General features: G+C 34.8%; 1 protein-coding gene across 3 annotated transcripts in view; it reads left to right on the top strand.

Annotated features, from left to right (window-relative positions):
* Window positions 1-13,402, top strand: part of LOC136043825 (cell adhesion molecule Dscam2-like) — a 285,713-nt gene that overhangs the window by 88,009 nt on the left and 184,302 nt on the right. For all 3 annotated transcript variants that reach the window (XM_065728754.1, XM_065728764.1, XM_065728771.1), the window contains exons 9-10: window positions 6,778-6,888; window positions 9,255-9,416. In XM_065728754.1, coding sequence (XP_065584826.1) covers window positions 6,778-6,888; window positions 9,255-9,416 — 273 coding nt within the window. The remainder of the gene's footprint in view (window positions 1-6,777; window positions 6,889-9,254; window positions 9,417-13,402) is intronic.

Here is a 13,402-nt window from a genome sequence, read left to right on the forward strand (position 1 = left end):
ATGTTATTATTATCCAAGGATTAATTTCTAATGAAAACGCTTCGAAACATCTATGGATCGTATGTTTCCAATCCTTTAGATATGAGAGCGATTTTTATCCCCTTTAGGAATCGAAAGAGATTTCAACCCAATGGTAGTGTGTGCTAGTCAGCTGGGCCAAGCAGTAATTGATATTACTCTTATCCGGGCAATACTTTTAAATGGAAACTTCAAAATATATATGGATCGCATGTTTCCAGCCCTTTCCATATGAGAGCGCCAAAGCTTCCCAATGCTATTGGTTTTTGATTTATTATGCGCAGAGGCAAGTTACATTGCATCAATTTAACTCTTGTTATTAGCAAAATCATATTTTGAATGAGTCATAATTATTACGCTTTATGAAGCAGAAGCCTCTTTACTTACAATAGAAATAATAATAATAATAAAATAAACTTCAAATACGTTTTCTCGGCAGTAAAAGAAACACGAAAACAAAGAAAAACAGACACTTTTTTGCAAGTGGTTATTTCTCAGAGGTTTTAATGAAAATGCCATGTTTCTTTGAGCGAAGAATGTTTGTATTCAAACCACCGTGGCAATATGGGGCTGGCTCAACCTAGCAACGAATTCCAGGGGGAGGGGGAGGTTTGTTATTAGAAATAAATTTAAGTCATATTAAGAGCTAATTCTGGGAGATTTTTAATGAAAATCCAATTTTTCTTTGAGCACAGACTATGTATATTCACACCACCGTGGCAATATATTGCTGGCCCACCCCACCAGCCAATTTATGGGGAAGGGATAGGGTTTTTGTTAGACATAATTTTAAGTTAAAAGATACTTCTGGAAGATTTTAATGAAAAAGTTTCGTTTCTATTGATCTATTAGAGGCATCTGCATGCTAAATCCGATTAATTTAAATATTAATATCAGCCAAATCACATTTTGAATGAACTGTGAATATAAAGTATTATTCAGCAGAAGCCTAATTACTTGGAGTAGTAATAATAATAAGAAATATAAACTACACAATGCATTTTCTCGATAGTAAATGAAACACGTAAACGAAGAAAAAAGAGGTACTGCTTTGCATTTGGTTATTTTTGAGAGGTTCTAATGAAAATTTCATATTTCTTTGAGCCAAGATTATGCATGTTCACGCCACCATAATAATATGTGGCTGACCCGTCCAAATAACCCATTTCGGGGTTGGAGGGTTGTTATTAGAGGTAAATATTAGCCATGTTAAAAGATATTTCTGAATGGTTGTAATGGAAATCCTTCGTTTCTATTGCAATATTAGACGCACCTGCATGCTACATTCTATTACTCTGAATCTTGGCATTAGCAAAACCGCATTTTGAATGAGCCTTAAGTATTACGCTTTATTCAACAGAACCCTCATTACTTAGAGCAGTAATAATAAGGAAAAAATGTCAAAATCAGAAAAAGCCTCCTCGATAGCAAATGAAACACGCAAACGAAGAAAAAAGAGAAACTTTTTTGCATTTAGTTATTTCTAAGAGATCTAAATTAAAATGAAAGGTTTCATTACCCCAAGACTATGCTCATTCACGCCACCGTAGCAATATGTGGCTGGTCCCTGATACCCACATGATACACATTATCATTCCTAAGGCATTTTTCAGATAAACTCATGATACAAATCTTGCTTTACATAAATCGGTTCGTGTTTTATCAAGGCACCCCTCTCGTGCTACAACATATTATTTCACGCTTTGGTGACATACTCTGACTGCCCAGTTACATTCCTATGATACATGTTATCATTCCTATGACAATCTCAGACATTTTTTGATAAAAAATTATGCTTTAAATCCATTGGTTTGTGTTTAGCTCGTATAACACCATGTCAATTCACGAAACCGTGGCAATGTATGGCTGACCCAAGGCGTCCATGTGATATATATTATCAATCCTAAGCCATTTTTCAAATCTTTTCCTAATAAAGATTATGCTTTACATCCATTGGTTTTTGTTTTCGCAATTACACCGTCTCGTGATACACCAAGTCAATTCATAGTACTTTGGCACACTATTACTGCCCTTTGAAATTCTTATGATACATATAACCATTTCTATCACATTCTCATGCATTTTATTTTAGTAAAGTTACGCTTTCACATCACCCTGACCATATTTGGCTGGCCCATGACACCCCTATGATACATTTTATCATTCCTAAGGCATTTTTTCGGATATTTTCAAGATAACAATTATGCCTTACATCCCTTGGTTCGTGTTTTGGCAAACAACCTCCTCATGACACACCATGTCAATTCATGCCACCGTGAGAAATATGCGCCGGCCTCGTTTCATCCCTGTTATATGTGTAATCTTTCCAAAGACATTATCAACCTTTCGCTGATTCCAAAATATTGTATGGGGCTGTCTCATGGTAATCTATGCTTGGTAATAGACAGTAGCTAGTTTACTGTACGTTTTTGAGCAGTATTAAGTTGTTCATTGGAAAGATAAACACTCACATCTTATTTTTAAGACGTGAAGACGACACATTCCAAAAAAGTGTGTCCACTTGATAAAGTGTTGTTGCATTGAATGCTCGTAAAGAGAAATACTTGAACTATGAAGCAAGCATTAATGGGGATCTTATTGGAAATTTATGCTTGTGTTGTCTTGAAAATGAGGGGTTAAATTTATTTGGAGTACCAATGTATATCCATCACCAATAGTGGATATGCGAGAGTTATAAATCTCAAGATGATAGTGCTCAAAGAGAATGCAACTTAAAACTTCTGGTCGATGACGATTTATATAAGCCGTCATGGTCGCTTTCAATCCAATCAAAAGAAGAAATTAAAATCCTCCGAATTTTAAAAAAAGATAAAAATAAAGGAATTACAAGAGCAGGCAAAGAAAACACAGTTGTGATTATGGATTCTGCAGATTATCAAAATAAAACATACCCTTTTATATACCCTTTTATTGGATAAATACTCTTTTATCGGATAAAAATACTCATTAAGAAATAAAAACTGATCCCACAGATAAGTACACCCAGTAGTTGAGAAAAGAATTAGAAATTTTAAAAGACAATAGACTAATCATCCCTCAAATGTATAGAAAGCAAATGTACCCTAAAGGTTGTTCAGCCCCAAAATTTTATTGTCTACCCAAATTCCAAAAGAAGGATATTCCATTACGTCCTATTGTAGCATGTTATAGCTCTTCAGCTACAGCTGCAAGAAGGTTCTTAGCTACAATTTTCAAGCCTCTTCTAACATCACAGAAATATTATATAAGAAATTCCATAGATCTTGTTGAGAAGCTGAAAAATCAATGTATAACCGAAAAAACTATCTTATCTAGTTTTAATGCAGTTTCCATGTACAATTCATGTGATGTCCATAAATATGGATCTCCTATTAGGTAGCATACAGGTGCACGTACGTGACACCCCACGTTTGCGCCTTCATTACGTAACAGTCACGTGTGCACGGCCATTACTTAACACCTACGTCTGCGCTACCATTATGTAACACCCACATGTGCACCGTCGTTATATAATACTCAACTGAAGGCCGTGCTCAGTCATAACCAGGAGTTCCCCACGGTTCCTGAATTCTAGCATATAAAGCGAGATTACTAAATTCCCAGTAAATCTATAAAGTGACTCAAGATTGTGTTACCCTCAACATAAGTAAACAAAGTCTATTGCGTAACATACAGGTGTACTATAGCATTACAAGTGTAATGTAGTGTTGCGTAAGAATCAGGTGAGCGTAAGAACGTCTTGATGTATTTTTAGCTCCAATAGCATACCCCTTATTCGTCTTGCTAAGCCTGAAGGGCCTACACTACTCATCTCAAAATTGGCTTTCAAACCTATTCCTAAAGCCTGAACTCCTAAACTCTCCTCGCTCATTTTGCTAACATTTTTATGTAGGGCAGTCCAATCGTTTGCATAACTAAAATATATGAGACTTTTACCTTCCAAATTGATTCCATGTTATTTCGTTTCCATGTTATACTCTTTTATCGGATAAAAATACTCATTAAGAAATAAAAACTGATCCCACAGATAAGTACACCCAGTAGTTGAGAAAAGAATTAGAAATTTTAAAAGACAATAGACTAATCATCCCTCAAATGTATAGAAAGCAAATGTACCCTAAAGGTTGTTCAGCCCCAAAATTTTATTGTCTACCCAAATTCCAAAAGAAGGATATTCCATTACGTCCTATTGTAGCATGTTATAGCTCTTCAGCTACAGCTGTAAGAAGGTTCTTAGCTACAATTTTCAAGCCTCTTCTAACATCACAGAAATATTATATAAGAAATTCCATAGATCTTGTTGAGAAGCTGAAAAATCAATGTATAACCGAAAAAACTATCTTATCTAGTTTTAATGCAGTTTCCATGTACAATTCATGTGATGTCCATAAATATGGATCTCCTATTAGGTAGCATACAGGTGCACGTACGTGACACCCCACGTTTGCGCCTTCATTACGTAACAGTCACGTGTGCACGGCCATTACTTAACACCTACGTCTGCGCTACCATTATGTAACACCCACATGTGCACCGTCGTTATATAATACTCAACTGAAGGCCGTGCTCAGTCATAACCAGGAGTTCCCCACGGTTCCTGAATTCTAGCATATAAAGCGAGATTACTAAATTCCCAGTAAATCTATAAAGTGACTCAAGATTGTGTTACCCTCAACATAAGTAAACAAAGTCTATTGCGTAACATACAGGTGTACTATAGCATTACAAGTGTAATGTAGTATTGCGTAAGAATCAGGTGAGCGTAATAACGTCTTGATGTATTTTTAGCTCCAATAGCATACCCCTTATTCGTCTTGCTAAGCCTGAAGGGCCTACACTACTCATCTCAAAATTGGCTTTCAAACCTATTCCTAAAGCCTGAACTCCTAAACTCTCCTCGCTCATTTTGCTAACATTTTTATGTAGGGCAGTCCAATCGTTTGCATAACTAAAATATATGAGACTTTTACCTTCCAAATTGATTCCATGTTATTTCGTTGTCTTTGCAGTTATCCTTAGGATACAATCCATCGAAATGCTGCATATAAATGAGAATACGAAACCAGCTAATAAACTAATTCCATACCTGATTTACAGCGATATTGTTCTTTTATGTCGTACTAATAACTTTGGTATACTTGTTTGGTGCACCTTACAAAGATATGACCATCACTAAAGCTGTCCGATGAGTCCAGCGTCCGTTCATAACCATCACTATCACTATCACTAAGAGTCCAGCGTCCGTTAATAGCCATCGCTATCACTATGACCATCACTAAAGCTGTCCGTTGAGTCCAGCGTCCGTTCCTAATCTGTAAAACTAAGGACTGACGGGATCTGAATATGAAGATACTTCTAATGAATTAATCTCAGAGATAAATTTTAGTTGTAAAATACTCATGTTTTCTTAGTGCCAAACTGTTCTTCTCTTAAAATTTTATCTTCTTCATCTTATTGTCTAAAATATATATTAACGAAAATTAATTTGTCATGCAAATCTAACGTCTCAAAAGTTACCAAAGTCAATCTTATCACCTCTCTTATAAAGGTTTGTAATAAAGGTTCTCCTAAAATTAATAGGCACTTCTTCTTTTTCAGAAGTAATATTCGTAATCCTCAGTAAGTTACCTCTACCTTTGCTACGAGTAAATATCAGAATCTGGATTATCACACTATTAACACCTGATGCTTCGTCTGATCCTAACATTAATAGGCACTTCTTCTTTTTCTGAAGTAATATTCGTAATCCTCAATAAGTTACCTCTACCTTTGCTACGACCAAATTTCAGAATCTGGTTTATCACACTTTTAACACATGATGCTTCGTCAGTTTTTAATCCTCTTTATACTTTCCCCAAGTCCTTTTCTCCATAAAAATGTTCCTTAAGTTCCAAATAATTCAAAAATTTTAATCCTTTATCATGTCCTACGAGTTTTTCACGATTTAACATATTGTCAAAATATGTAGCTTATCTTTCTTTAACACTTTACATGTCACTAATTGAGGCCCTGTTTATATATTTACTGAGACAGGTCAAACTAAATTTATTTCATTAAATAAACAGTTACACAACAATATCCCAAATGATTTGATGGCCCCTTATTTGATACAATTTATAATACCTAATTAGTAATAATTCATATCCATACTAAGCTACGTCTAGTTATTGATTAACAAGGAATAATAAACCAGTAAACCGATGGGTTCAACAAAAATGACAATCACCAAGTTACCTGATAATAAAAATTTACTAAAATTTTCCAGGAGTCATAAAAATAATTTTGACTTGTGATTATCCCCGGAATACCTAGGCATAATTCAGTTTTGAACAAAGATTAATGATTTTAGAAAGCCGTATTTTATTTTATTATCTGATTATAAAAAGTCAGCGAATCTCGTCTTTCGAAGTTATGAGATAACTGGTGTTAGGACATTTATCAAAAAAGTAATATCAATTTGTTTCAAAAATGGGGGGAGGTTTAAAGGAGCTCTAATTATTTTATCCTGAATTTTCGATTCTTGACTATTCAGTACTTTTGTTGAACAGCCTACTTTTAGTTCGTACGATTTTCAACACAATTTTGTAAGGCAAGGAAAACGCATTGAGTTAGATGAATGCTTGTGTTTCATTAAGTCTCAGGTAGGGACTCTATCTCAGTTATTTAGTCTAAAATTGGTGTCTTTTCTAGCCCATCATCTCATTTTACCCTTCCCTAGGACATTAGGTGTGAAGCCTACTGATACATTTTGTTATTTAGGTCTGCCTTACATCCGTAACGTTGGAAGATTGGTAATACCATCTGGAAATGACTATTTGCTAAATTGCCCTGTTTCAGGCTTTCCTTTGGCAGACATCTTATGGCAAGTTGGTAAGGTATTTTTTACACTCATGTATGTTAACCTAATTGGTAGTTCTAGCTTCTAAATATTACAGATGATGCAATGCATCCAGTTGTTCCTGTGTACCTTTTTAACTAATCAGAGATTTCATGCTTTCTGGGTAAAATAAAAATAATTAGTGGTTTCTAATTATTTTTCTTTCAGAGGTTTAGTAGAGATCCTCATTTTCCTAACGGAAGGTTTGAATCATTCCTTAGGGGCCGCCAACACCAACTATGGGGAGATCCAATTTTGCCTTTGAGGGCAATTATTTATAGGCCTGCCATCTTTTTTCTATGGCTGGAAACTGGGAAGAAATTCTTTTTGATGTAACTATACTTCTACATTTTATTAGGCTCACAAAACTCGACAGTGAGTCAGCACTTGTACAGGATTCAGGATGCGTGAATCATCTAGTGGGATTAGTGAGAAGCGATTTTGAAGAGTAAATTATAATGGATCCATCACGCGGAATTTTAATTTTAAAATCTAATTATCAAAGTTATTTTGAGTTTTACAATTATTATCTATTTTCATTTTATTTGAGCTTTCTTTTTATTTTTGAACGGGTCTCTATGTTAGGCAGAAATATTCGCTTTTTGCAGTTTGTTTTGCTGCATTTTTTTCATTCTATTTATATTAATTGCTATTTCATTTTCTTAATACGTGTATTCTCGCTATTTTTTGTTTTATATTTTGTTTTTTTTTTGGCCAGTTTCGTTTACTGTCAGAAATTCAATTATTGGAATTTTCTGCATTCTTTCCTAATGGAAAAACAGCACTTACTAATGACTTTTCGCAACTCTTAGGCTCTTGAGAACAAACAATTGGGTACCATCCATCTCCTCCCCATTCTATTCAATGTATGTCTTTCTTCCTTTATTTTGTGCAAATGTTTTTTTACTTTAAATTTCTTGTTCTTAGAATGGCCACATGTTGATTGCCAAAAAATATAATTTGCGGTAACTTATTAGCCGCCAGACGGGAGATAGCTTGCGTTTAAATTATTCGAAATACGGATAATAAAATTATTACAAATTTTTTATGATCCATTTTAGGTGCTATTCTTTCCTCCAAAATAAAACACCATCCCTGAAAAGCTCTTTTCTTCCTAGCCTCTTGTTGAATAGGGCATTTCCCCCGGGATATTTTCCAAATCAACTTTTTCTCTTACAATACAAGAGGTAATAAAACGAAGCATTTCTATAAGAATAAACGATATACATTCTGAATATAATCGAACGATATTGAACTTTCGATATGAATGGCATTTTCTATCAAAGGTTTTTTAAAGCTCCAATAGAAAAAAGAAGAAAACATATTCTTTTGTATTACATCAATTTGAGAATTTGCTATGATAAGAACTCAAGTGCTTATGGGCCAGCTTGCAAAAACATACTAAAATTGATTTTTGCGATTAACAAGAACATTATTTTTTTGTGCCATATAAGGGCGACATTAAAACTCAAATAGTAGAAAAATCCTTTATTTATTTAATTCCTTCAAAATTGGTTAACGTTAAATATAAGTAGATAAAGTCTCAGAAAAATCACAACAAATCAAACGGTGCAACAGTTTATATAAAAAAAAAAAAAAAAAAAAAAAAAAAAAAAAAAAAAAAAAAAAAAAAAAAATCTGTAGGGCTTGGCTTGAAGCTTGGCCAAATATAAAGCATCAAATAAACTTTTTGGAAGCTGAAAAGACTTTAAATGATTATTATATTCTGCAAAAATGATAAAAAATAATGGATACCCCCCAACATGGCATATAAAAAACATTAAGAGGAGCCCAATAGGGAAGTTTACTCGGGGGTGGGGGGATAATCAAATAAATTTTATTTGATAGTTTGAACTAGAAGTGCCTATAAACAAAAAATAGGGGTTTGAGATGACCCGTGCCCCTAAACCTGCTCATTGTATACGTATCTACTCTCTGTTCTATCTTGCTCTATTTACAATGCAGTCAAGTTTGCAACGAGTTATTCCTGTTGATTTAACTCTGGAAGGGATTTTGCTGACACTAAGCAGATAAGGTGTATTCTGGTGAGCAGAATGATAGTTCCGGACAAGGATAACAAATATGCTTTTTAAATACAAAACTTATTTGTGACCTCTATTTTAATTTTTAGCTAATATTTATTATGAACTAGTAAGATTTTCTGATTTTTTAAAATCGGAAAATCGCTTTTTAAGTAAAGCACTTTTTATAGCTTTTAGTATTTTATGTCACGTTTTAAGTAAAGTACTTAAAATCACTTTTCAAGAAAATATTTAAATATAACCCGGTATGATTTTCTTAAACAGTTTCAATAGATTGTTGACTACTTGATTTTAGCTGATGTTTTGTTTTTTTTTAGACGGTTTTCCCCTTAAAACAAACCCTAACTTCATGGTTTTTACAAATGGATCTGTATATTTTCGAAACGTGGATTCTGAAATCCATTCAAGAACTTACCGATGCATAGCAACTGACCGCCAGGGTAATGTAGCTCACGGGGATATTCCTGTACTTGTTGCTAGTAAGTCTATTAAATAAATAAAGAAGTTTTTTTTAACTGAAAGTAAGGAGCAACATTAAAACTTAAAACGAACAGAAATTACTTCGTATATGAAAGAGGCTGCTTCCTCATCAACGCCCCGCTCTTTACGCTAAAGTTTGACTCTTTCTCTCAATTCTTCTTTTTAAAACAGTAAAAAACTTTAGCGTAAAGAGCGGGGTGTTGATGAGGAAGCAGCCTCTTTCATATACGAAGTAATTTCTGTTCGTTTTAAGTTTTAATGTCGCTCCTTACTTTCAGTTAAAAAAATTGTTTTTTTTATTTAATTTCTGAACGTTTTTGAATCAATGCATGTTTGGATTTTGGCTCTCCACAGAGGAATAATTAAAACGAAATTTGCATATATTTTTTTTGCTAAATGGCTTTCTCATAATTTTGATCGAATGATTTTGAGAAAAAAAAGCGGGGGAGGAAGCCTAGTTGCCCTCCGATTTTTTGGTTAATTAAAAAGGCAGCTAGAACTTTTAATTTTTTACGAATCTTTTTATTAGTAAAAGATTTACGTAACTTATAAATTAGCTTACGTAAAGAACTTTTGTATTCTCCTGTTTTTATTACATATATGAGGGGGTTCGCCCCCTCGTTAGTACCTCACTCTTTACACTAAAGCTTAAATTGTGTCCCAATTCATTAAGAATGACCCCTGAATCACAAAAGCCGTAGAATAAATAGTTGAAATTACTAAAAATACTTTAGCGTAAAGAGCGAGTTATTAGGAGGAGGTGAGCCCCTCATATGGGTAATATCTGTTTGTTTTAAGTTTTAATGCTGTTTCTTACTTCCAGCTGAAAAAACTTTTTCATATTTATTTTTTTCATTGTTTTTTTAAATAATGCTAGTATATCCTCCGCTCCCTTTATGGGAATTTTCTTCCCCCCATGACAAATTATCGATGGAAAGTTCCCAGCATATCCCCCTCTTCTCAACCCCTCCCCCCAACCAAAAAAATCCTCCTGAAAACGCCTGTACACTTCCGAATAACCATTACTATATGTAAGCACTGGTCAAAGTTTGTAACTTGTTGCCCCTCCCACGGGGACTGTGGGGGAGTAAGTCGTCCCCAAAGACATAGTTATAAGGTTTTTCGCCTACTCTGAATAAATTGGCTATCTCAGAATTTTGATCCGTTGACTTTGGAAAAATAATTAGCGAGGGAGGGGGCTTAGGTGCCCTCCAATTTTTCGGTCACTTAAAAAGGGCACTAGAACTTTTAATTTCCGTTAGAATGAGCCCTCTTGCAACATTCTAGGACAACTGGGTCGATACGATCACCCCTGGGAAAAAAAACAAAAAACAAACAAACAAACGAATAAACAGGCATTTGTGATCTGCCTTCTAGCAAATAATATAAAATTCCACATTTTTGTAGATATGAGCTTGAAACTTCTACAGTAGGGATCTCTGATAAGCTGAATCTGATGGTGTGATTTTCGTTAAGATTCTATGACATTTAGGGGGTGTTTCGCCCTATTTTCTAAAAAACGCAAATTTCTCAGGTTCGTAACTTTTGATTGGTAAGACTGAACTTGATGAAACTTATATAATTAAATCAGCATTAAAATGCGATTCTTTTGATGTAGCTATTGGTATCAAAATTGTATTTTTTAGAGTTTTGGTTACTATTGAGCCGGGTCGCTCCTTACTACAGTTCGTTACCACGAACTGTTTGATTAAGAAAAGTATAAGAAGACTGATATCATAAACTTCAAGAAAATGTACTGTTATTTTAGAACAGCCCTAAGGATTTTATATCATAAATGTGAATGTAACTGAATTACAATGATCAAAGATAAGTCAGTCTCTATACATAAAATAACAATGCTAGTACGAAATCTAACGTATTTTATTACAAATAAGTTTTATACAATTAACCTAATAATAAATCTAATACAAACATTAATCCCTCAAAAATTTACCTAAAATTTTACTCCAAAATATACCAAGCTTTATAAAGTCATCTTCAAGATAATATGAGTTCTTGATTTATGTTTTAAATTTTGTTATTATTTTTGTTCTTTCAAGTTTGTATATTATATATGCCAATGTGCCTTAAAGAAAAACAAACACTCTCATAAAAAATTGAAAATTCGAAGATGTATATACAATATTGAGGTTCAAAATTAACTCAAAATGTGGGAATCCCAGTATTAAAAATGTAGCTGAACGAGAATATATTATCGTTCTAGCTTTTCGTTAGTAAAAGATCGTTTTTTCCAGCCATGAATCAAGCGGCCATATCATTTGTAACATTATAGGTATATCAAAGGGTATCAAAAGGTAGATAAGACAAAGTTTGAACTAAGAAAAGAGGAAGAGAGAAAAGAAATGTAAAGTTTTCCGGCGTCTCAAAAATCATCCAATTTGGCACCAAGTAGTAATACAGTTCTTCGTGTTTTCTCATACGTTTGGTCAAATTTTGTAGTAGAAAGGAGACTGAACCTTTAATGGAAATCATTAATCTGGAAACATTACGGTATCATTCGGTATATCAATCTCGGTAGCACAAGGCTTCAATGTTTTTTTTTTCCAGGGACACTTCATATGGAAGAGGGTTTCGTATAAACTTGGAAAGGGGCTCAATCGATTGGAAATCGGAAGTTCTAGTGTCCTTTTTAAGAGTCAAAAGAGATCGGATTGTAACTTTCCCCCCAAGCCCTTTTTTTCTTCAAATGCATGAAAGAAAAATTGTAAGATAGCTATTTTGTTTAAAATAGTTCAAAGGTCACATAATAAAAACTTCAGTGTCAACACATCCCCCCAGGGCCCGGGAGAAGGCATTGTAAGTTATGCCCTGGGGGCATTGGTTCTTATGGAAGGGATGCTCATATGAACTTCAGAGAGGGCTCATTTTGTTGGAAATTGAAAATTCTAGTTCAATTTTCAAGAGTCAAAAGAGATAGGATTGCATTTATCCCCCAAGCCCTTTTTTCTGCAAATGCATGAAATAAAAATTGTAAGATAGCTATTTTGTTTAAAATAGTTCAAAGGTCACATAATAAAAACTTCAGTGTCAACACATCCCCCCAGGGCCCGGGAGAAGGCATTGTAAGTTATGCCCTGGGGGCATTGGTTCTTATGGAAGGGATGCTCACATGAACTTCAGAGAGGGCTCATTTTGTTGGAAATTGAAAATTCTAGTTCAATTTTCAAGAGTCAAAAGAGATAGGATTGCATCTATCCCCCAAGCCCCTTTTTCTTCAAATGCATGAAATAAAAATTGTAAGATAGCAATTTTGGTCAAAATAGTTCAAAAGTCATAAAACAAAAATTCTGATGTTGACACAACTCGTCAGGGCCCAGGGGCAGGTGTTGTAAGTTTCGCCCTGTGGGTGTTGATCTTATGGAAAGGATGCTTATATAAACTCCAGAGAGTTTATATATTTCCCATTCATTTGATTGGAAAAATAGACCGGGGAAGGGTCGTAACCTATGCCGCGGGAGCATATAGGGTTTTTATGGAAGAGGTCTTGACTAAACTTGACTTAATGCTCCTGCCGAAATGCTTCCGGCGTCGAGATTGATGCTACATGGTGCCTCCATTTGGACCGGTCTCTTGCAAGGATGTGGACATCCTCTTGAATATTTGCCATGACTAAGAATGCACCTGTCGTGTCCTTCCATCTGGTTGGGGGACGACCTCTTGGGCGTTTCCCGCCGTGCAGCACGGGATCAAAGTGAAAAATTGTTTGTGCGGGAGTGTCGGGGGGCATGCGAAGGAGATGTCCTTACCAGCGTAGTGCTCGTTGGGCGAGTTGGACTGAGAAGGGCGTTTTACCAGTTAACGCCAGGTGGTTCTCGTTGCTAACAAAATCGTGCCAGCGTAGTCCTTCAATGCGGCGAAGTTGTTTTGTTTGGGCTATATTTACGGTGCTAAGCACATACTGAGTGGCTGGCCAAGTTTAGGCTCCGTAAAGAAGCATGGATCCCACCAAAGCATTGTATATGCG

Source organism: Artemia franciscana, chromosome 1 (genome assembly GCF_032884065.1).
Source record: "Artemia franciscana chromosome 1, ASM3288406v1, whole genome shotgun sequence".
Classification (NCBI taxonomy): domain Eukaryota; kingdom Metazoa; phylum Arthropoda; class Branchiopoda; order Anostraca; family Artemiidae; genus Artemia; species Artemia franciscana.